A 26,816-nucleotide genomic window follows, 5' to 3' on the forward strand; every position below is an offset into this window, starting at 1 on the left:
AGATTTTTTTTTACTTTAAGTCAAGAAATCATGGGAATACAACTAGTTTCTGTATAAAAGTTTTTTATCTGTTCAAAACTCCACAATTTATGATGTATAAACAGCACATACTTAGCAACAGCCTATACTTAAGCCAGCTATCAGAATTGAAGAAGGTGTAATTTTGATACAAAATTATGTGCAAGACAATGCTGCTGCTCACTCCACTGTAAACTGTCTACTGGAATGGATAGAGAAATCCATGTAAATTAATGCTAGTTGATCTTTTGTACATAAGACTGTTAATTAAAAAAACAAACTCCACTCTCTCTCTCTCTCTCTATATATATATATACACACACACACACACTATATGCAACTCCCCTTACAAAGGGCCATAAACCTATTAAGTACTGTGAGGGGGTTAAGAGTTTTTTTAATTTTTTTATTCAGATTAATTCACAAACTCTGCTGTAGGGAACAAACATGGAACTTTTTCATGTTACTCCAATCAGCACGGTGGTGGTCTGACATACAGCCATAAAATACATCCATCACCTAAAGAGACTGGAGATCAGAATCTGTAACTGTTGGCTGAAGTACACCAACCACTTAGCCAATCAAGTTAGCAATAATATAAATTATATTAACTGAAGGAAAGTTGGCATTATATCTATTTATTTATTTTATTATTTTTGCAGATGATCCAGTACAAGTCTTTAGACCTCTTTTAATTAAACTGAATAACTGCCATAACAAATATGGCATGAAAATAGTCAAGAACATTGAACACATCAACTGCATTCTCAATGGAGAACCTATAGAACAAGTAAAATATTTCAACTATTTAAACATAATCTTCCCCTTTTCCAAAGTACATCATTATCATCAAATTCCTGATATGTACCCTCAAGAGTTATATTGGATATTATGACAGTACTACATGAAAATGTTAGATCATTTCAAACTTCCTATCAATAATTTTCCTCCATATTAACTTATCTGTCAAGATTCCAATATTATCAGATCTTACAAGGATGTGATGAAAAGTTGTGATAATCACCATGATAGGAATTGAGGTAGAACCATTTATCAGAACTTTTCAGCACCCCCATATATTTCTGTCTTTTAAAGTGCATCTTATTATATCAATCCACCTCGTTCTGAGTCTTTTTCTTGCCATTCTGGCCAAAAAAAAAAAAAAAAACACTTGTTTTACTAACCTTTCATGTCCCATTCTGTTTAAGTGATCATACCACCTGAGATTAGGTCTACTAACACCTTTCTGAATGCTAACAATATCAAGTTCTATCCTAATATCTCCATTTTTAATATGAAACTGCCATTGATGCCATCTGTTCACTTTCCTTTTCTTTCTCAGAACTCTCATATCTGTGGCCTCCAGTCTCTGATCAAGTGTTTTGTTTCTAATCCAGTTCTCAGATGCATAAGTTAAAATTGGTCTGATGTACAGTTAGTTTAGTGTTTTGACTAATTTCTCTCTAATTCCATATAAATTTATTCAGTTGACTTCCTGCCATTAGTTGACATACTAATTCTGTTGTTTATTTCCATATGTAATTTCCCATTTTAATTAAAAACTGTACCTCAGGAGCTGAAATGTTCTAACTGCTCTGAGTTCTTAGTTATCCCAGGATGCAGTTGATATTTTCAGCATTTCTGCCTATTTTAATTATCTGTGTCTTTATATTGCTGATTTTCATTCCAACTTTATTACAGCAGTTATTCAATTTAGTCGGGAAATCTTGTAGATTGTAGCAGATTTCTTTTGAAGTATAACATCATCTGCATAATGTAAAGAGCAGAGATAACCATCTCTAATTTTGATATCAAGTTTAATGCCACTTTCCTTAATAATATAATCCACATAAATAAAAAAGGGTGTAGTAAGAGTATCCCTTGCACCTGATTTAACATAAAAAAAAACCCATCTTCCAGGTACCTCCTTCAATTCAAACTAATGACTTCAAACTGAAATATAGACTATATATATTGCTCAATAAAATATCCCATTTATGCCATATAACTATTGCATTTTGAATGGTATTTTTCTTGGCACCATGTCACATGCCTTTTCCAGATGAACAAAACTTAAATTCAGATCCTTGTTAATGAAAATCTGATCCTGGTAACTTCTATTTGGTCTACACCCAGCTTGTACTTCTCAAAGCTTCCCTTCCACAATTTTTCTTAACCTTTTCTGAAACATATGCATATACATTTTTCCAGGAACTCAGTAGGAAAATATGTGTATAATTCTCACAATCAGTTTTATTTCCCTTTTAATGGAGTTGTACTATGACAGCTCTACTCCAATCATTGGAATTTGGCCCACTAACCAAGACTTCTGAAATATGCAATGTAGCCGCTGTAGAACTTTTATACCCCTCCCCCCAAATGTTTTACCATTTCTGGTTGAATATCATTTACCCCAACTGCCTTTCCACATTTCAGGTTTTTGATAGCGTTTTTTATTTCAAGCATTGATATATATATATATATATATATATATATATATATATATATATATATATATATATTAGTAAGCAGATTGACTCTCGGTTTTTAGACATGTTAACTATTATCCAATGACTGAATTCCGAGATTATAAGGAAATAAGTAAATTTAACATATCCACACAACTAGTTTCGTCAGGTGGGATAACATAAAAGTAAATAAAAGACCATAAAAACAGTGCACTTCTACAACAACAGAGCTTTAAAAAACTGTAGTTATGTTTGAATTGGAGTCCGAGCTACAGTTCTAGTGTTATGCACGTGCGAGTGTATGACTTCTCGAGCTCGCCAATACTGAACAGCAGAGCTATGCGAGTCTGCCAAAAAGTAACTGAGATTGATGTTCATGTGGGAAGAGTCGAGGATTATTTCTTTGGATTCAAGGATATGACGTTCTAGTTCATCATAACATTTATGTATGTTGGATGTTAAATTCCAGTCTATTAGATTTTGGCAGCCTTCATCATTGGAGTTAACTGAGAACAAGACATGGCTGGAGAGGGCACTGGCTCGGTTTCTGTTATAAGAGATGTCTCTCTGGTATTCTTCGAGATGTAGAAAGATTGACTTTTCAGTTTGGTGGGCTAGAAAAGTCATACGCTCGCACGTGCATAACATAAGAACTGTAGCTCGGACTCCAATTCAAACATAACTACAGTTTTTTAATGCTCTGTTGTTGTAGAAGTGCAATGTTTTTACGGTTTTTTATTTACTTTTTTTGGGGTGCTTAAGGGTCAAAGCTGTATAACTGAGAGGAGACCTCCACATAGCCTTTAAAGGAATGCGGAGAACCGACCAGGGCTTCTGACCTAATGTCCAATCCTCACCTTCTCGTGGTGCACCCTGTTGGGTATCTATTTTGATACTGAACGAACGAGGATGGGCTGGCAATTTGGGATTTAGCCGACCAAATTGTATTCTTATTGGTTAAACCAAAATAAAAAATGATGGTACAACATGACAAAATTTCATGCCGGCTGGGGCGTCGCCCGGTTAAACAAGGCCCCCGTTGTTTTCACCAGGGAACCAGGGCGAACAGCGAAAAGTCAGCTACTGGAACAAATCTGAAAACAAACCCCAACTCAACATCACCAGAGTTAAAGATCGGTAATATCAATGTAAGAAGCCTGAATGGCAAAGAAATGGAGCTAGCTGAGGAATTAGATAAGTACCAGATCGACATGATAGGGGGTGACTGAAACAAAAAAGACCAAAACTGGTGAGATCTTTCTGAGCAATAAATACAAAATGTTATATTCAGGCAATGACAATCAAGGAAAAGAAGGAGTAGCCATAGTATTCAACACAAAATACGAGGCTAATCTTCTTGAATGGCAGTCAGTCTCAAGTAGAGTAATGTGGGCAAATATGAGAATGGGGAACTGGACAATGAGACTTATTTGTGCCTATGGTCCCACAGAAGGTTCTACTAAGGTAGAAGTGGAGGAATTTTTTGAGGCTTTAGAAAAAGCAACTGACACAATGAAAAAGGAAAAGTTGGTCCTTGTTGGGGATCTAAATAGCAGAGTAGGAAATAATTGTGAGACATACAAAAATATTTTGGGAAAATTTGGAGAAAAGAGCAAAGCTAATAATAATGGCAAATATCTGTTGGATTTCTGCTCAGGACATGGACTGGTTATTACTAACACCATGTTCCAACATAAAAATGTGCACAAATTCACATGGAGAGAAGAGGCTAGGAATAAGAAAAGTCTCATTGACTATGTTATTGTTGATAGTGATGTTTTCTCCCTGGTGCAGGACACCAGAGTGTACAGAGGATTTGAAATTGGAAGTGATCACTATTTAGTCTTGAGCAGGATAAAATTGAATTTCATATTGAAAAGAATAACATGTAAGAAAGTTTTAAAGCGAATAAAAGTTGAGCAGCTCTCAGATGTGAACTGTAGACTAAAATACAGAAATATTATTGAAAAGAAAATGAAAGAGTTTGAGAACAGGAATCAAACCTTGGAGATTCAGTGGCAAACTCTGAAGGAAACATTGATTGATTTTGCCAGAGAGGCATGTGGTGAGGTTGTGTGCAAGGATAAAAAAATCAGAACTCCCTGGTGGACACAGGAAGTTAAAGAGGCAGTGAAGGAAAAGAAGAAAGCATATCAAAAGTTCCTGGCAAATAAGTCAGCTTTTACTCTTACAGAATACAGAGACAAATGTAAGAAAGCTAAACAGTGTGTAAAACTAGCTAAACAAAAGTCATGGGAGGACTTTGGCAAGAATATAGAAAATAAATATCAAGAAGGTGGCAAAATATTCTGGAGGTTGTTGAAGAAGCTTAGGAATGGAGGAAAGAGGGCTGTAAAAGGAATTAGAGATGATAAAGGTGAAATGAAAACAGGAGAAAAAGATATCCTTGAAGTATGGAGTAATTACTTTGAAAAACTGCTAAATGAAACAAGCAGTGATGACAGCACAGTGATAAAAAACACTGACCAGGCATGCAGTCAGGAATACATATCTATACTTGAAGTATAAAAAGCCATCAAAGGCTTGAAATGTGGAAAGGCAGCAGGAGTAGATGATATTTGACCAGAAATGCTGAAGTATAGTGGGATAAGAGTCTTACAGTGGCTGCACTGCATAGTTCAGAAAGCCTGGAGAGGACGAATTCCCGATGATTGGAGTAGAGCTCTCATAGTACCCATATATAAAAAGGGGAATAAAACTGAATGTGAGAATTACAGAGGTATTTCCCTACTGAGTGTTCCTGGCAAGATCTATGCAAGTATACTTGAGAAACGGTTGAGAAGAATTGTGGAAGAAAAGCTTGGTGAAGAACAAGCTGGATTCAGGCCAAATAGAGGCTGTCAGGATCAGATCTTCACTTTACGACAAATAGTCGAGAAAGCATGGGAATATAACAAAGATCTGTATTTAAGTTTTGTCGATTTGGAAAAGGCATATGACAAGGCGCCAAGAGAGAAGCTATTCAATACGCTGCAGTTATATGGTGTCAATGGGCATTATATCAAGCAATATTTAGTCTTTATTTGAGTTGTAAGTCAGTAGTTAGTTATAATTGAAGGAAGTACAGGAAGATAGTTTAATGTTAAATCTGGTGTGAAACAAGGATGTACATTATCCCCTCTGTTATTCATTATCTATATGGATCACATTATGAAGGAAAGTGGTATTAAACATGATATCAAAATTGGAGATGTTAATGTCAGCTCTTTGCTTTATGCGGACGATGTTATACTTCTAAATAAATCCGCTACAAGTCTGCAAGATTCTCTGACTAAATTGAATAGCTGTTGTAATAGATATGGTATGAAGGTCAGCAATAAAAAGACAAAGACAATGAAAATAGGCAGAATCATTGAAAATGTCAACTGTGTTGTGAATGGAGAACCTGTGGAACAAGTAAAACATTTCAGCTACTTAGGGACAATTTTTACTGAAGATTTTAAACTAAATATAGAAATAGACAACAGAATCAGCAAAGCTGGTATCGTGGGAAGTCAATTGAATAAATTCATATGGAATAAGAAAGAAATTAGTCGGAACACTAAATTAGCTGTATACAAGACTGTGTTCAAACCAATTTTAACTTATGGATCTGAGAGCTGGGTCAGAAGTAAAACACTTGACCAAAGACTAGAGACCGCAGATATGAGAGTCCTGAGAAAAATTAGAGGCGTGAACAGATGGCATCAATGGCAATATCATATTAAAAATGAGGATATTAGGAAAGAACTTGACATTGTCAGCATCCAGGAATGCGTTAGCAGAGCTAATCTCAGATGGTATGGTCACTTAAATAGAATGGGAGAGGAAAGATTAGCAAAACAAGTGTTCTCTGCCAGGTTGGCAGGAAAACGACCCAGAGGAAGACCAAGATATAGGTAGATTGATACTGTACAAAGTGCCTTAGACGATAGAAATATAAGATCTGATAATGTTGGAGTCTTGACAAGTAACAGACTGATTTGGAGGAAAATTGTAGATAGGAAGTTAGTAATGATGTAATTTTTTCATGTAGTACTGTCATATCCTGTACACCCCTTGAGGGTACATGGCAGGAATTTGATGATGATGATGATGATGATTATTTACTTTTATGTTATCACACCTGACAAAGTCAGCATCCTGATGAAACTAGTTGTGTGGATATACTAAATTTCCTTATTTCCTTATAATCTTGGAATTCAGTCATTAGATAATAGTTCATATATGTGTACACACACACACACAATGCTCATTACATTCCTGTTGAGTGTTTTCTACTACAGAGCAGTCATTGCTTGTTTGATTTAGCAATTTTTCCAAGTAATTACTCCAGACATAACTTCTTCCCTGTTTTTTGTTTTTTTTATATTTTTTATCGTTCATTTCCTTTACAGTACTCTTTCCTCCATTTCTGGGATTTTTCAATAACCTCCAGAACATTTTACTTAGTTATTTTCTATGTTCATACCAAATTCTACCCATTACTTTACTTTAGCAAGTTTTACATAGTGCTTTCTTATATTTCTCTCTGTATTTTCTCAGAACACATGTTGACTTACTTGCCAAGAACTTCAGATACACTTGCTTCTTTTCCTTGACTCTTCCTAAGTCTGCCATTGGGTTCTGTTCTCACACTTAAACCTGATTTTTCTATCCTTGCAGACAACTTCACCACATGCCTCTATAGATGAATCAATCAATCAATGTTTTCTTCAGAGCTTACCAGTCTCCAAGGCTTGGTTCTTGTTTTTGAACTCTCTTATTTTTTCCTGAATAACATTTGGGTATTTGAGGCTATAGTTCACTTCTGAAAGCTGCTCAACTTAGATTCCTTTTAAAATTTACACTTTTCAATTGAATTTTGTTCTACTTAAAGCTAAATCATGATCGCTTATGAACATCTATCCTAAGTGTACTCTTATATTCTGAACCACCTTGAAGATATCACTATCAACAATAACATAGTCAAAATGAGACTTTTATTTCTTGCAACTTTTCTCCATGTGAATTTGTGCACATCTTCTTTATGTTGGAATATGGTGTTAATGATAACTAGTCCATGTCCTGAACAGAAATCAAGCAGGCATTTACCGTTATTATTATCTTTGCTCTCTTCTTCAAATTTTCCCAAAACATTTCTATGTCTGTTAATCATTTCTTACTCTGTAGGTCACCAACAAGGACCAACTCTCCCCCCCCACACACACCCCATTGTGTCAGCTGCCTTTCCAATGCCTCAAAAAATTCCACAATTTCTTCCTTAGTAGAACCTTCTGTTGGACCATAGGTACAAATATATTCATTGTCCAGTTCCTCATTCTAATATTTGTCCACATCACTCTACTTGATATGGCCTGCATTCAAGAAGATTATCTTCATATTTAGCATTGAATATTATAGTTACTCCTTTTCCCTTATCTAAATATAACATTGTGTATTTGTTTCTCAGAAAAATCTCACTTTTTTTCTTTTTTAAATGCTTATCACATTGATCTGGTACTTATTCGATTCTTCTGCTAGTTCCATTTCTTTTCTATTGATGCTTCTTACTTTGATGGTGCCAATCCTGAACTCTGCTAATGTTGAGTTGGGACTTGTTCCAGCAGCTGACTTTTTGCCATTTGCTCTGGTTCCCTGACAAAAGCAACAGGGGCCTTGTTGAACTGAGCAATGCCCCAGCCAGCATGAAATTCTGTCATGTCAGTACTATCATTTTGGATTTTGGTTTATGCCAATAAGAATACAATTTTACGAATAAATCTGAAATCAGCCCATCCCAGTTTGTTCAATATACAGGTAGATACCTACTAATGAGAGTGCCCCATGAGAAGGTGAGGATTAGAGCATCAAACCTCTTTGATGTTTTTACTATGAACTTTCTGAGGAATCACTGTGATATCCAGTTTAGATGAACAAGACCCCCCGCCCCCCTAAGAGTCTTAAAATTAGTGTTACTCACAGATCAACTAGTAAGAGTTATTCTCAAACTAGGATGTAATCAGACTAATTACATTCAAGCACCTGACTCATCAATGTCTGATGTCCCAGTAGACATTAAACATTTGGGTAGATGCCATCTACCCAAATCATCATGTTAAACCAAACTTCATACACTTCCATACTTTTGCACTGAAGTCTTCACTGCAAAAGAATGCAGACCATTTCTCTCTCTCTTTCTCCTTGCCAGACCGTCCCAAATACTCTAAGTTTTCACAGAACATTTTTTTTTCATCATGCCTATTAAAAGAAAAGCTGGTAGAATAAGCTGTGTCAAATAAAAAGTATTCAAGAAGCGATTTGCCTAATCTTTTCTCAGCACTGCCACTGCTCTCCGATACTTTGAATTTCCTACAAAAAATAACCAGCTTGCTGTAATGTCCTTCATCGTCTCACCTGGTATGTAACTCCGAGGTTATCTACAGTATACCTCTCAATCTCTCTACAGACAATGTCAAGATAACCCACCTGAAGCCCTAATCCCCAAGACATTCGACATGCTTTTGTAATATTTATCTCTGAGGTCAACTGCCTTCTGTATCCTCCATCCATAGTAACACTGACTTATTCTGGAAAGACTTTAATAAAGTTCTACAACAAGACCCACACTACATAAATCCTGAATGTGGCATTGATTTTTCTGCATGGCAGTTGATGAAGCATAAAGTTTGTAATGAACTATAATCAGATTAAGTTTTAGAGGTTGGTGAAAGAGTGATAAGATCAAGGTCCTTTCCATAGTATGGACAAAATCCCTTTGGAACACGCTTCTTATTCTTAAGGATTTCCCTCATCCACCACCTGTTAAGGGTGGAATCTTCCTAGGTTAGACACCATACAGCGTCTGGTAACACTGAATACAAAATTAGCATTTAAACTTTTAATGTATGGATCTGAGAGATGGAGTAGAAACAAATAGCTATAGACTACAGATGAGTTCAGAAAAGAATTAGGGAAGTGAAAAGCTTGCACCAGTGGCAGAAACATATTCAAAATGAAGATATTAGGAAGCAACTTAATATCATTAGTATTTAAGAATATGTGAGTAGAGCTAATCTAAAGGGATATGGTCATTTATACAGAATAGGAGATGAAAGTTAGCAAAGCAAGCCTTTGGTATTTGGATGGGAGAAAAAAAAAATAATCAAGATCTCAATATATATTAATGCTGTTAGTAGTGCCTTCAAAGATTGAAATGTTAAAATATGACACTACAGATTAATTTGCAAGAAAGCTGTCAGTAATGAAAATTTAATCATGAGGTACTGAACAGTATTATCCTGTATATCCCCCCCACCATCCCGAAAATAACAGGAAACTAATGATGATGATGAGAGAGAGAAGAGGAAATAAGTCTGATAGGTACTCTTTATGAATCTCATGAACATACCTTAAAACTCTATAATTCTGGAGATGGACTTAAGTGTTTTTTAAATTATAATGGATTAATAAACAATATAATTAATTATATATTAATCCATATAATTAATTATATTAATATCCATGACAGCATTGGACAATGATCATTTGAGAATGCATTCTCAAAAATGATGAAAACTGTAAAATTCTAGTATCCATGTTCATGCACATAGATGTGTGTGTGTTAATGAAAGAAAGAAATATCATGCATACATAATCATCCTTCTTTAGAAAACAGACCTGTTCCAAAACATATCACTGTGCCTGTGTCAGCTGGAGCCCTCTTCATAACCAATGCTGCTAACACCTTTCTTCCACCCATATATTCTGGCACTTGCAAAACTCTTTCATTGAAAGCTTTGTGACTCAGGGCAGCTATCATATCAAAGTGGCTAAAGCCAGGTGAAATATCAGTCAAGCTGTCAACCTGCAAAAATATATATTTTAGACAATTTCAGTATATCTTTTAAATTCTGAATGAAAAGGACATCAAGTATAAAAAATTGTAAAATAGTTATTTTATGATGTAGTATAATTTCAAATTTATGACAATAAAAAAACAGATTATGTGTTAGGAATGTACAGCCTGTGTACATCTGTAATGACTTAGTCATTACCTGAATGACCATAAGTCAAATATAAAACAGTCCCCAACTTAAGTAAGAGTTATGTTCCACAAACTTTACATAACTTGAATTTCATGTAAGTCAGATTTAATCACTCCACTCATTAATCACACCCTTTTGCTTGCATGTTTACAGTACATATATGCAGTGGTGCATTAACATGTTTTAAGGATTAATTATGTTTGCAGTCAAGAATTCACAAAAAAATGGAATTAATATATAATTGTTAAAGCAAAGTAATATAATACAGTATAAAATACAAGAAAATAGAAAAAAAATTTTAAAAAAAATGCTTAATATGGACAATTCAACCTTTTTTTATGAAATTATCAAGAGATAATTTCATAAAAATTGACTAAACAGTGGCTTGTTTCTTCTCTTTATAAATGTCTCGATAATAGGTTAATGCATCACCTATTTCTCTTTAGCATTAAGAAAGGCGAGGTATTAGGATCCATACAAATACAAAAAATTTCCCATTTTTCTAGCTCTTTCAGTTTAATATGTTTATTTATTCGTATGGAGTTTCCTCCCCTTTCTCCCCCGAGGGCAGCTCAGTATGTAATGTGTCATGGAAGATCTATATAGTTTGCTGCTTCTCAGGCCAGTATAGCATGATAACTGTCACCAATTGGGGGGAAAAAAAAAAGTCATATCCTTAATTGAGACACCCTCTGACATTTTGATCAAATTTAACACTCTTTAGCCTTGAGTTGCTTGCTTCTTTCAGATGCTGTTTGAGAAAGGTCTCACAACAGCTCAATAAATTCTCCTTTGTTCTTATGAGTTTTCTCTGCTACCCAATCTATAATGAATAATTTAAGTTGTCACCTATAATGATTACTCAGTATCCACCAGGGATAAATGGTGATGCATTTTATCATCTCCAGTAGCTGAACCTCCTTCTCATAGGAATTTCCCTGAATGGCATGATCTGCTTGCAGTCTCCCTAGAGTGTATAAAAGAGAAAAATCAATATGGGCTCACTTCTGAGGATATGCCAAAAAAACGGTCCCACCACACAAGAACTCATTAATTAAAAAAAATAATAATAACATGCACCACAGAGGATCAAATTAATGTATTTTGTTTTATGCCTAGTTTCATAGTTTTGGTCTTTTTATTGCTTTGCTGATTTTCATATTAAATTTGTCATAGCAATGACAAATTTATGAAAGAAGACTGTAGAAGACTTTACAGCAGTTTATTCAAGAAGGATAGTGTCATCTTCAGAGAGTAAAGAACTAAATTTGAATATCAGGTTTAATACCACTTTCCTTAATGTCCATAAAGATTACAAATACTGGAAAAGCATATAATCATGACTTACACCTGATTTAAGAGCCCATCTCCTTACATATTCTTCAATTCTAACTAGCAATTTGCATCTTATGCACAAGCTATGTACAACTGACATTAACTATAGCATATTCATAGAGACCTATAGAATTAATTTGTTATAGTAGAGCTTAGTTTAATGAATTTCCTTTAAAACAGCACTATGTCTACATTCCTTTGGTCAGTTATTCCAGAAGTTTGTTATAAAGATGTTTACTATGAGGGTTGTTTGAAAAATTTGGTAAAAAAATAAGTTAAACATTTTTTTGGAAAAAATCACCTTTATTTCTCAACATAGTCTCTATCGAGGTCTACACATTTGGTCAAGCAAGTTTCCAATTTTTTCATCCCATCTAAAAAATAGGATTTATCAAATTGTGTAAAATAGTCATTGACAGCCTTGATGACATCCTCATTTAAAGAAAATTTTTTCCTGCCGAGCCAAATTTTTAAGTTTAGGAAGAAGTCACACGGGGCCAAGTCTGGGGAATACGGTGGATATGGAACCAATTCGAACCTCAATTCGTGCAATTTTGCCATTGCAACGACCGATATGTGGGACGGTGCATTGTCTTAATGAAAGAGCACTTTTTTGTGTGCATATCCTGGCTGTTTTTTCTTCAGTTCTTCTTTTAAATGATCCAACAACGACGCATAACAAACTCCTGTTATTGTCTTATACTCTATCATGATAATTCCTTGGGAATCCCAAAAAACAGTGGCCATCACCTTCCCAGCTGACAAAATGATCTTTGCTTTTTTCAGTGCTCTTTCACCAAACATTGTCCACTGTTTTGACTGCTGCTTGGACTAAGGTGCGTAGTGGTGGATCCAAGTTTCGTCTACAGTCATGAATCAATGCAAAAAATCCTGCAAATTGCGATTAAACATTGCTAATCACTGTGTTGAAATGTCTTTTTGCATATGTTTTTGATTGACAGTCAACAATCGCAGCAAAACAGCTTTTTCATGTGCAATTTTTCATGCAGGATATTATACATCCATTCAGTTGAGATGTCTACAATCTCAGCAATCTCACATACTTTCACTTGGTAGTCTTCCATAATGATACAATGGATTTTGTCAATCATTTCCTTCATAGTGATCTCAGTCGGGCATCCGGAGCATTCGATGGACTTACAACCACGTTTAAACTCATTTATCCAAAAATAAATAGTCTTTAATGCTGGTGCAGTCCCCACGAACTGCATGTAACTCGACTTTGATCTGCGCAGCCATCCACTTCTTCAAATAAGTGTTTTATCACTGCACGAAACTTGTTTTTCTCCATTTTTATGAAAAATGCAAACACAGTCATTTTAAATTCTTTCTTTTAAACCCCTCGATACAGAGGTCAAAATGTAGTGTTATTTTATTAATAATTAATAAAATAATCTTTTCAACACATGTTTTTGTGTCCCTAAATTTATAAATATGAATGAGAACAGTCATTTTAAATGTTTGCCAAAGGAGAACTATGAGTTGCACGTAGCTAAAATTTTGCCATGGATCATGAAAAAGATGATACATGCCGACACTAGTATGAATGAATGAACGAATTGTGTCGCCGTCTATTGGAAATTTACCAAACTTTTCAAACAATCCTCGTATATTTGGAGTTAACTCAATCACTCTGTATAACTCTCTATTTATATATATATATCTTATGCTTTTTAAGCTTATTATTCATTTTTCATTATATCTCAACCATTGGTCTGTCTGTCATCTTCATCATCAAATTCCTGTATGTAATTCCCCAGGAGGTACATGCTATTATGATAGTACTACAAGAAAAGATTACATAATCACTAACTTCCTGTCAACAATTTTCCTCCAAATTAATTTTCTGTGGACTCCAAAATCATTAGATGTTATAATCAGTCTTCTAAAGAACTTTTCACTTCATTATCCACTAAGAGAGTCTTGCTATGGATCTTTTTTCCTGCCATCCTGGAAAAAACAACAAAAACAACAACATTTATTTTGAAAACCTTTCCTCTCTCTCAGTGTAAGTGACAATACCACCTGAGACAGCTCTGCTCAAACATTTCTGAATACTAACAATATTACATTTCTTTGCCTTGTTTTTGATATGATTCTGCCACTGATGCCATCTGTTCACTTCCTTAATCTTTTTCAGAACTCTAAAATTTGTGGTATCCTGTCTGAGATTAAGTTTTATTTTCTAACCCAGCTCTCAGATGTAAGTTAAAATTGGTTTAATTTTCAAGACTAAGTTTAGTTTTGTGACTATTTTCTCTCATATTCCATAAGCATTTATTCATAAATAATGCGACAAATGAGAATGCAAGTAAGCCATTAATTAGATGAATAAAACTCACCACTGATAATATGTACATAATATTTTTAAAGAATTTTCACCCAAGTATCAAGAGTGTTTTCAGATGACTTTCGAGTTAAACAAGTAGAAACTGGAAGACTCAACAATGAAAACACATGAGCCACACATGCATGATAATAATGACATAGTCTAAAAGATATTAAGTTGCTAACCATACAACTTTAAACAAGAGATAATTAATATTAAAATAACCATTGCCTATAGAATGTATGGAGAAGTACAATTTCATATAATAGGAATAACTTCAGTCCATTACTTCTGTTCAGTTTTGGATGGTGTAGTCAGGGCCACGCCAACCCGAGAGTGAAAGGGGTGACCGCACCCGGGCGGCATTTTATGTAGCTAATATCTAATTTGGATTATACAATGCAGTATTAGGGGCAGCCAATAAAAGTTTGCAACTGGGTGGCAAATACCCTTGGCGTGCCCCTAGACGTAGTAAGGGTTCCCAAATTTCTTTGAATAAGTGTTCCATAAAATAGTTACTTTTGTGAAGGACCTTAATCTTCCTCCCAATGATTCAATGTTTAGTGGAGATAGCATGTTCCACAAGTCCCAATTGTTCATCCTAATGGAATTTAATGTAACTAAGGTGTAATTATGTATCGCTACTGATCTACCAGTTTGGCAAAATATAACAATCCACACAGGCAAGGAATTCGATAGACTAAGTTGGGCCAAAGGACATCTGTAGGACAACAGATCTGAGTAGTTTGGCTATTCTTTCAGAGACACCTTTAACATAAAAAATGGTGACACAATGGACCATCTCTTGGAAGTAGACGAGAAGAAAACCCTGTAGTTATTAATGATTTTATTGACATAAGACTTAGGAAAACCATTAGTAAAGAAGGTGCACTTGATGTTATTTTCTGTGATAGCAGCACTTCAGTAGAGCACATAGAATGAGCTCTATGTACCAGTCTTAATGGTGCCAGACTTTTGATGATGACGTGAAAGATCCTAAACGTAAATTCCAGTATGGGATTTCTTTCTAAAAATGGAGAAGTGAGAGCTATCATCTGGTTGTCGAACACTTTGGTTACATTAAATTCCATATTCCTGAACAGTTGGGACTTGAGGAACATGCTATCTCCACCAGACATCGATACTGAAGATGCCTTTAATACTGGGTGAAAATTCTGTGATTAATCATAAAAATATTACGTAAATATAATCAACAATAATAAATTTAGTTTAATCCTTTAATTTAATAAAAAAGGTGGCACACTATTTCGCAACTCCTGTAGGTAAAGATGACCTCGCCATTGCTTCTGCCTGGTATCTCCACTTCTGGGCCTGGCTCCCACTGAAGAGACCTCAATAAAGGTCGAAACTAGTCTGGGTAGTGGCCCTTCCCTTAATGCATAACATTATACATATCTGCAAGGAGATGTGTTTTGCATTATGGGAGATACTGAGATAGGAGTGATGTTAGCTTGGTCCACCTTTGCTACGAGTTGCCTGGTGTTGTACTACCTTACCCCAGTCCTGAAGATATTTTCAGGCGCAAACTTTGTTTGCTCACACTTGGATAAAGGATTGAGCAAACAAAGTTTGCGCCTGAAAAACTAAATTTATTATAGTCTAACCAAGTGAAAAATAAACTTTCACCAAATATAATCAACAGTGAATTTTATTCATATAAATTTATTCACTTGAATCTTTTGCTAGTTCTATTGCCTATTTCCTATTCTGTTTGCCATCTTCCCTCAAAATTGTGCCTAAATAGCTGAAATGTTTTACTTCTTCTCTGTGTCTTCATTCAGGATGCAGTTGATGTTTTCAACGTTTTAGCCTATTTTTATTTTTATTGTCCTTGTCTTTTTAGTGCCTATTTTTATTGCAAATTTATTATGGCAGTTCACACTGATTTCCATAAATTAAGGAACAGACTTAAGAATCACGATAACTAAAAAACTGAATGATGAATTTTTATTCAATTTGGTGAAAATCAGTATGATATGAAATATGAAAGAAACATTCAAAAAAAATTGGTACATGAGGAGAGTGGTCAAAAACAAGACACCAAAATGAGATTGTCAAAGTGCCTCAATAAGGATTGTTGTCACTCCTCACAACATAGCACTCACAATATTCCATACTGTTTGTAATGGTATCTGGGAGCTCAGCTGGTAATAACAATCATTGCTCCAGCAAAGCTCTCCTAAGCCACCTCAAGGTTTTGGGGAGAGGGGTTCGAGAGCAGCAACATATATATCTAGCGCATCCCAGATATGCATGCTCAATAGAATTAAGGTCAGGAAACTAGCTGGCCAGTCCATAGATATGGTAGTATCTTATTGAAAATAATGATCTACAAGCTTTTCTTGATGAGGATAAGCATTATTATCTTGTAAGATGTCTCTCCTATTTCACCCAAACCTCATCTACATAAATTGCAGCATTTGTGGTTCTGCTAGGAAGCACATACAGGTCTGTGCATCCACCCAACAAGATGGCTCCAAAACATTACACTACCTCCACAATAAGTGTGCCTTTCACGGATATCAGAGGGGGATGGTATCAGTTTGTAGAGAAAATTGGGACTTGTCTATAAACAATACCCAAGACCAATCGGTCCAGTCGACATGGAGTCAGCCTGGTCCATTTCAAGCATTCTCGCTGGTGGCATGGTACAGACACACATACTATGGTTGCCTAGCATATAGACCACCTTCATGAAACATTCTGTGTACAGGCAGAAGCAGATATCAACGTTCCTGTAGCAAATGCAAGGTCTGATTGTAGATGATTTGGGATAGCACTTCTGTTGTAGCAAGCAGGTAATCAAAGAGAGATCAGTCACTCACTACAGTTGTAGCCCATGGCTTTCCTTCATTGTATCTATGGGATGCTGTTTGTGTGACTGTTGGAATTGGTTCCACAGTCTGTGAACCACATAATGACTCACACGAAATCATCTTTCTACCTCTGCCTGATTTTGACCAGCATCTAGTCTTATGATGGCTCACAACCTGAATTTATCATTTAAATGATGTCTTGTGGAATTATCCAAGGTTTCTGCTATCTCAAAATGTCTTGTTCTCACTCCAGACATGAAATGGAAAACCCCTCCAAAATGCCTACTTTTATGCCATGGCTCATTTGCATATGCTGCTGATAGTGCCACTTATTTGTATAAAATAACTAAATACAGCATCACTTTTTACATAATGTACCTGAGCTTCGTATGCTTCCCTCCCCATCCTGAGTTATTGAAATTTTTCTCTTTGTTCTTAACTTATGAAAACCAGCGTAGTTAGAGAATCCTGCAGACTTGTATTGGATTTATTTAGGAGTATAATGTCTTCGGAATAAAGTAGAGCTGAGATTAACATCTCCAATTTTGATATCAGGTTTAATGCCACTTTCCTCCATAATAAGATCCATATAAATGATGAATAACAGTGGATAATGTGCACCCTTCTCTCACACCTGATTGAACATCAAATCACTTTCTGTATCTCCTTCAATTCAAACTGCTGACATACAGCCCATACATAGACTGTATTGCTCGATACAATGCCCCATTTAAACCACATGACTGTAGCATTTCGAACAGCTTTTCTCTTGGCATCTTGTCGCAATATAATTTTCCAGATGTACAAAACTTAAATATAAATCCTTGATATATATCCATGAATTCTCAACTATTTGTCTTAAAATGAAAATTCAATCCTAACCTTTATGTGGCTTGAATCTAACACTATCTTATCTTACTTATCCAAGTTTCCATTCTACAATTTTTGTTTCCATTCTACAAATATGTTTACATAAATTTTACCAGGAACACTAAGTAGAGAAATTCCTCTATAATTTTCTCGTTCGATTTTATTTCCCTTTTTACAAATGGGTGCTATGAGAGCTCTACTCAAATCAGGAATTCAACCTTGGAATCAAGACTTCTGATTTATGCAGTGTAGCCACTGTAAAACTTTTATGCATCCATATTTGTGCAATTATAATCAAATATCATCTCAGCTGCTTTTCACACAATTCAGGTTTTTGATGGCTTTGCATTCTTGTTGAGTATTTCTTAACACAGAGCAGCTGCTAGTTGTTTCATTTAGCAATCACTGAAAGTAATCTGACATCTTCTAGAAATCTAGAATGACTAAGTTCGAGAACCTTTTGTCATTTGATTCCTTGTACAGTACTCTTTTCTTCATTTAAGTTTTTTCAATACCCTCCAGAATATTTTGCCAACCTTCCTGACATTAATTTTCTATATTCTCACCAAAGTATTCCCATGACTTTTGTTTAGCTAGTTTTAAACATCTCTTTCCTTTCTTACATTTTTCTTTGCATTCTCTCAGAACACATGCTGACTTACCTATCAGGAACTTTTCATAAGCTTCCTTCTATGCCTTGACTGTCTCTTTAACTTCCTGAGTCCACCACGGAGTTCTGATTTTTCTATCCTTGCAGACAACTTCACTACATGCCTCTCTAGCTAATTCAATTAACAATGTTTTCTTTAGAGCTTGCCAGTCTCCAAGGTTTGGTTCTTGTTTTCAAACCCTTAATTTTTCCTCAATATTTGTGTATTTGAGTCAACAGTTCACTTCTGAATGCCGATGCTGCTCAACTTACATTCCTTTTAAAACTTAAACACTTTTCAATTCTGTTGTAAAAAAAAAATATATATATATATATATATTATTTATTTAACTTACTTGCTGATATTTAGGACTCCTTGTGTTGTACACTGCAATTTCCTAATGTTAACTAATTGTTGATGTTCGTGTACTGTGACAAACTGTTTTTGTGCTCTAAAGATGCTGGACATAATACCAACAAATAAGTTAAATAAATATTAAATATTTTCTTGTTATTCTTGTATTGTGAATTAATACTGTTAAAAAACTGACATGTACTGCCACACATAAGCCTTTCTACTCATTTAAGAATCCTCCGTGGATTATGACAATTCTTTCTTTCAAGATTACATAGTGGTCAGCATTATTCATTGTGTAGAATTAATGAAAAGAAAAGCATAAGTGTTAGAGCAATTACTTTACTTACAATTAAGAAAATAACATTTGACATTTTGACTTCTATAATCAAGGTCATCATCAGGAAAATGTATATATGAACAAGACACAAGCTAAATAACACTACAACTACACATAAGTATGCTAAAGTACAGTAAACCCTCAATTTAACCCTCCAGAAATCCGTTAAATTGCGAATTTTTTAAAATAAAAATATCTAACATTATACTGCAATTTTATCAATATTAGCACTGTAATAACAAAAAAAATGTTTTACACACTTTTAGATAAGTTAACGTGAAGGTAATGTTTGATGTTGAGGCATTTAATTTAGGTAATCCTGCTTTGAAAAACTATCAAGTTTTTTTTGAACATTTGAATTCAGCTTTTTTTTTTATAATTAACTCCCTAAAATTACGAAAATGTGTGTAATAAAACTGCCGCAGAAAGTTACGCCACGCGACAAAAGAACCAATTACAGTGCGGTTGGTGTGATCATGTCCTAATCATTCGCCAAACATGTTTTATGAGCGGTGGTGACTCATTTATGTTGGCTAAATTACTACAGCGTTTTTCCAGCATATGATGGCCTTTGAAAGTTTATTTTTCACTTGATTAGAATATAATAAATTTAGTTTAATCCTTTATCCAAGTGTGAGCAAACAAAGTTTACGCCTGAAAGTATCTTCAGGACTGGGGTAAGGTGGTGCAACACCAAGACGACTCCTTGCAAAGGTGGAGCAAGCTACTATCACTCCTATCTCAGTATCTCCCATAATGCAAAACACATCTCCTTGCGGATATGTCTAATGTTATGCATTAAGGGAAGGACCACTACCCAGACTAGTTTCCTCAGTATCTCCCATAATGCAAAACACATTTCCTTGCGGATATGTCTAATGTTATGCATTAAGGGAAGGGCCACTACCCAGACTAGTTTCGACCTTTACTGAGGTCTCTTCAGTGGGAGCCAGGCCCAAGTAGAGATACCAGCCAGAAGCATTAGCAAGGTCATCTCTACCTATAGGAGTTGCCAAATGGTGTGCCACCTTTTTAATAAAATACTCTGGATTTAGAGAAAGATGTTGAAAGTTTATTTTTCATTTGGTTGCATTATGGGAGATACTCAGATAGGAGTGATAGTAGCTTGCTCCACCTTTGCAAGGAGTCGCCTTGGTGTTACACCACCTTACCTGAGTCCTGAAGATACTTTCAGGCGCAAACTTTGTTTGCTCACACTTGGAAAAAGGATTAAACTAAATTTATTATATGATGGCCTACTCGCCAAAATTTGTTAAAAATAACAGGAAATTAATAACAAAAAATAACCTGTTTAATTTAATTATAAGAAAATCTTGGTTAAAAGCATTTTAAAATTAACAGGTGTTAATTTTCACGTGACATACTTACTGAAAATTTTGTCCGTTAAATCGAGGGTTTACTGTATAACTGTTTTGTTAACCATTTAGAGATCAGGCTAGTGTAAAAAGTTAACAGAGCAGTTATACTTGAGTGCAGTGTCATGTAGCTTATGTCTTGTTCATATATACATTTTCCTGATGATGACCTTGATTATAGAGGTAAAACTTCAAGTGTTATTTTCTTAGCTAAGTAAAGTAATTGCTCTAATACATGTATTTTGGTTTCCATAAATTCTACGCAATGAATGCTGACCACTGTGTAACCTTGAAAGAAAGAAAAGATCAATACAATTTATACTGCTGTAAAAATATTAGTATCTGATAACCAGGGCTCAAGAAATCCACTTGCCCACTCGCCACAGGCGAGTTGTCAGAGGTAAGTGGGAAAAAAAGGTGCAAAATATGTTATGTTGTTTTCTTCACATAATTTACACTTTTTTTTTTTCCACATCCGTGATACTAAGTTATCTGTCCGTGATCAGATAACTTGATAGTGAATTAAAACATCTCATTCACTATCAAGTTACCTGATCATGGACACCTTCCAATAAATATAACAAAGAAGTTTTATTTTCAACACCAGGAGATAGTATTATATGTTATATTAACTCTGTAAATTAACTTATTAATATAATAAGTTAATTTACAGAGATCAGATTAGGGTAAACAGTTAACAGAGAAGTTATACTTTAGCATACTTATGTGCAGTGTCATGTAGCTTGTGTCTTATTCATATATACATTTTCCTGACTTTCAATTTTTCAGGAAATAACATATGCTAAAATATTAATTAAAAAACTTTAATCAATATTTTCCTATATTCTGGCAATGTTACATTGCCATAAAAGATATGTGAATGCAGGCACTAACAATGAGCAAATGAGGCTGATGAAAGCAACTGAAGATGGTCCTAGAGTCCTGAAGGTGCCCCCTCCCCCCTAGCAGGCTAAATTGGGTTGTCTTGGGCTGATGTTCTTAGAATGCAAGCTTCTGAAATTTGGGGCAGTTTCATGCACCCAAATTGGTTGAGATTTGGGAAGTTTTTTCAGGGCTGAGGCTGATTCCAGGAACAATCTCCCATATTTATATTTGCTGCAAATAAAGTGGCTTTCTTCCAGATAATTCTGAAATGAGTATCTAGGTGAGTATCTAGAGCATGGTCAGCAAGTCCTGAGTATTGGTGAAATTGGATGTAGTCTTTGTGTTCGGATATCCTGATATTCGCTGTCTTGCCTGTTTGGCCATAGTAGGACAGTTTACAACTGCAAGAGATCTGGTACACTCCAGGTAGGTTTAATGGGCAGTTGCTGGTCTTTGGTGGAGCAGATAAGGGATGCGAATTTCTTATATGGCTGGTAACAGATGGTCAGTTCATATTTTATCTACATAAGTTTATCTACAAGGAATACATTTTCCTGCACATTTGTCTCTGCTAAAACTTATTTGCACAAAGAATATTCTCAAGGATATGCCTCACTGCTGTTTCCAAAATATAAAGTAATTCAAATTTATAACAACAGAGGGTACTATATATCTCTCATCATCTTTTATAAACTTAAGCCTACTCTGCATCTACAAATTAATTTTGAAATAAATAACCAAGTATTCTCAAACATTTTATTTTGAATAACTTGTAAATCATCACCATTCTTATAAAAATAACACATAACATTTAAAAAAAAAAAAAAAAAAAAGACCGACTTTCACTTGTTTCATTGCCAAGTGTAACATAAAACAAGACAAATTTATACTCTTATTCCCCCAATGCCCTCTTTAACTCTTAAGTATGCAGCTGTAGGGGTGCTTAAAGGTCAAAGCTGTATAACTGAGAGGAGACCTCCACATAGCCTATAAAGGAATACAGAGAACCGCTCAGGGCTTCTGACCTAATGTCCAATCCTCACCTTTTCATGGTGCACTCTGTTGGGTATCTACCTGGATACTGAACGAACGAGGATGGGCTGGCAATTTGGAATTTAGCCGACCAAATTGTATTCTTATTCATTAAACCAAAATAAAAATGATAGTAGAGCATGACAAAATTTCATGCCGGATGGGGCATATCCTGGTTAAACAAGGGGCTGCCGTTGTTTTTGCCAGGTAACCAGCGAAAAGTCAGCTACTGGAACAAATCTGAAAACACACCCCAACTCAACATCATCAGAGTTAAAGATCGGGACTATCAACATAAGAATCCTGAATGGCAAAGAAATGGAGCTAGCTGAGGAATTAGATAAGTACCAGATCGACATACTAGGGTGACTGAAACAAAAAAGACAAAAACTGGTGAGATCTTTCTGAGCAATAAATACAAAATGTTATATTCAGGCAATGACAATCAAGGAAAAGAAGGAGTAGCCATAGTATTCAACACAAAATACGAGGCTAATCTTCTAGAATGGCATGCAATCTCAAGTAGAGTAATGTGGGCAAATATGAGAATGGGGAACTGGACAACGAGAATTATTTGTGCCTATGGTCCCACAGAAGGTTCTACTAAGGTAGAATTGAAGGAATTTATTCAGGCTTTAGAAAAAGCAACTGACACAATAAAAAAGGAAAAGTTGGTCCTTGTTGGATCTAAATAGCAGAGTAGGAAGTGATTGTCAGACATACAAAAATATTTTGGAAAAATTTGGAGAAAAGAGCAAAGCCAATAATAATGGCAAATATCTGTTGGATTTCTGCTCAGGACATGGACTGGTTATTACTAATACTTTTATGTTCCAACATAAAAATGTGCACAAATTCACATGGAGAGAAGAGGCAAGGAATAAGAAAAGTCTCATTGACTATGTTATTGTTGATAGTGATGTTTACTCCCTGGTGCAGAACACCAGAGTGTACAGAGGATTTGAAATTGGAAGTGATCACTATTTAGTCTTAAGAAGGATAAAATTGAATTTCATATTGAAAAGAATAACATGTAAGAAAGTTTTAAAGCGAATAAAAGTTGAGTAGCACTCAGATGTGAACTGTAGACTAAAATACACAAAGATTATTGAAGAAAAAATGAAAGAGTTTGAGAATAGGAATCAAACCTTGGAGATTCAGTTGCAAGCCTTGAAGAAAACCCTGATTGATTCAGCTAGAAAGGCATGTGGTGAAGTTGTCTGCAAGGATAGAAAAATTAGAACTCCATGGTGGACACAGGAAGTTAAAGAGGCAGTGAAGGAAAAGAAGAAAGCATATCAAAAGTTCCTGGCAAATAAGTCAGCTTGTGCTCTTAGAGAATACAGAGACAAATGTAAGAAAGCTAAACACTGTGTAAAACTAGCTAAACAAAAGTCATGGGAGGACTTTGGCAAGAACACAGAAAATAAATATCAAGAAGGCGGCAAAATATTCTGAAGGTTGTTGAAGAAGCTTAGGAATGGAAGAAAGAGTACTGTAAAAGGAGATAGAGATGATAAAGGTGACATGAAAATAGGAGAAAAAGATATCCTTGAAGTATGGAGTAATTACTTTGAACAACTGCTAAATGAAACAAGCAGTGATGACAGCACACTGGTAAAAAACACTGACCAGGCATGCAGTCAGGAAAAAATATCCATACTTGAAGCAGAAAAAGCCATCAAAGGCTTGAAATGTGGAAAGGCAGCAGGAGTAGATGATATTCGATCAGAAATGCTGAAGTATGGTGGTATAAAAGTCTTACAGTGGCTGCACTGCATAGTTCAGAATGCCTGGACAGAGAGATGAATTCCCGATAATCGGAGTAGAGCTCTCATAGTACACATATATAAAAAGGGAAATAAAACTCAATGTGAGAATTACAGAGGTATACTGGCAAGATATATGCAAGTATACTTGAGAAATGGTTGAGAAGAATTGTGGAAGAAAAGCTTAGTGAAGAACAAGCTGGATTCAGGTCAAATAGAGGCTGTCAGGATCAGATCTTCACTTTACGACAAATAGTGGAGAAATCATGGGAATATAACAAAGATCTGTATTTAAGTTTTGTCGATTTGGAAAAGGCATATGACAAGGTGCCAAGAGAGAAGCTATTCAATACGCTACAGTTATATGGTGTCAATGGGGCATTATAACAAGCAATACTTAGTCTTTATTTGAGTTGTAAGTCAGCAGTTAGAATCGAAGGAAGTAGGAAGATGGTTTAATGTTAAATCTGGTGTGAGACAGGGATGCACATTATCCCCTCTCTTATTCATTATCTATGTGGATCGCATTATGAAGGAAAGTGGTATTAAACATGATATCAAAATTGGAGATGTTAATGTCAGCTCTTTGCTTTATGCGGATGATGTTATACTTCTAAATAAATCTGCTACAAGTCTACAAGATTCTCTGACTAAATTGAATAGCTGTTGTAATAGATATGGTATGAAGGTCAGCAATAAAAAGACAAAGACAATGAAAATAGGCAGAATCATTGAAAATGTCAACTGTGTTGTGAATGGAGAACCTGTGGAACAAGTAAAACATTTCAGCTATTTAGGCACGATTTTTACTGAAGATGGTAAATTAAATATAGAAATAGACAACAGAATCAACAAGGCTGGTATGGTAGGAAGTCAATTGAATAAATTCATATGGAATAAGATAGAAATTAGTCGGAACCACTAAATTAGCTGTATCAAGACAGTGTTCAAACCAGTTTTAACTTATGGATCTGAGATCTGGGTCAGAAGTAAAACACTTGATGAAAGACTAGAGACGCAGATAGAGGCCATGAGAGTCCTGAGAAAGATTATAGGCGTGAACAGATGGCATCAATGGCAATATCATTAATAACGAGGATATTAGGAAAGAACTTGACATTGTCAGTATCCAGGAATGTGTTAGCAGAGCTAATCTCAGTTGTCACTTAAACAGAATGGACGAGGAAAGGTTAGCAAAACAAGTGTTCTCTGCCAGGTTGGCAGGAAAACAACCCAGAGGAAGACCAAGATATAGGTGGATTGATATGGTACAAAGTGCCTTAGATGATAGAAATATAAGATCTGATAATGTTGGAATCTTGACAAGTAACAGACTGATTTGGAGGAAAATTGTAGATAGGAAGTTAGCACTATCAATCCTGTACACCCCTTGAGGGTACATGGCAGGAATTTAACGATGTATGCAGTTGTAATGCAGTACTGGCATAAATTTATTTTCACAACACGAATTAGCTCAATGTAATTATTTACTTGAACATTTTACCTGATGAAAAGGTTTTTTAATAGTGTTATTTAAAAAAACAATTATCTTGCAAAGGTTAGAATCAGAGACAGGATCACATTACTGACACAACATTGTGAAAAGTGTTCTCCTGGCCATTTTCTGTTGTTTTCCTAAATTTTATTATTTGTCTTACGTATTGAATTATTTTTATGGATAATTTACATAAATTCTTCCTTCATTGTTAGTGCAATAGATGAAAAGAAACTCAAACTACACTTTTTAGTTTTGTGAAACAGCATAAAACTGATGGCAAAAGAGACTAGAAAGTATTAAAAACACTGGGAAAAAAAAAGAGTTCTTTTGCATCAACTAAAAACAATCAAGACTTCCTCTCCAAGATAAATGGCCAAAAGAATTCAAGTGATTGTGCTAAGAAGGCAATATATAAAACAAACAATATCGTGGGATTGTTGACAGAAACTCTAAGATTACTACAAGATTTTCGAGGCCCATTCCAAGTGGAGACATTTAGGGTTCTTGAGGCACTCAATTTTGACAGAAAATGTTGTGATATAAACTTGGCCAGAAATTACCCTGGAAACACATCTAGCTACTTTTCAAAAAAAGATAGATTCTCAAATGTTTGAATACCTGAAGTACCTTTTTTTTTAATGCAGTCCATTATAACACTAAATTCAATAACCAATTTACTGACTTCAAAAACTTCAAAGGCCCAGCAGTCAAATTATTGCAATATGAATTTGGAAGTTTTAACCACCCAACCGGCCATAATGTCTATAGACGTCAAAGTTAGCATGGATGTGAAGTGCATATTAAAACCGTAATATAATACCATTGATATTACATTGAAATATATGATGGATACGAAGTGTATGAGGAGTGTGTATTTTATCGATATGGTTGGCTGTGTGGTTAAACAGTACCAAAATGACATGAAATGTACAGAACTTGTGTGTTATTGCTAATGGCATTAAACAACAATTAGTTAATTGTAGTTTAATGAAAGGAAATTTAAAGGA

General features: G+C 35.1%; 1 protein-coding gene across 1 annotated transcript in view; it reads right to left on the minus strand.

Annotated features, from left to right (window-relative positions):
• Nucleotides 1-26,816, minus strand: part of LOC150108545 (uncharacterized) — a 241,446-nt gene that overhangs the window by 109,160 nt on the left and 105,470 nt on the right. The window contains exon 4 of the mRNA XM_090390486.1: nucleotides 10,146-10,332. Within this exon, the coding sequence (XP_090246612.1) occupies nucleotides 10,146-10,332 (187 nt within the window). The remainder of the gene's footprint in view (nucleotides 1-10,145; nucleotides 10,333-26,816) is intronic.

This window comes from Typopeltis vanoorti, chromosome 3 (assembly GCF_054136105.1).
Source record: "Typopeltis vanoorti isolate ZY-2024b chromosome 3, IOZ_Tvanoo_1.0, whole genome shotgun sequence".
NCBI lineage: Eukaryota > Metazoa > Arthropoda > Arachnida > Uropygi > Thelyphonidae > Typopeltis > Typopeltis vanoorti.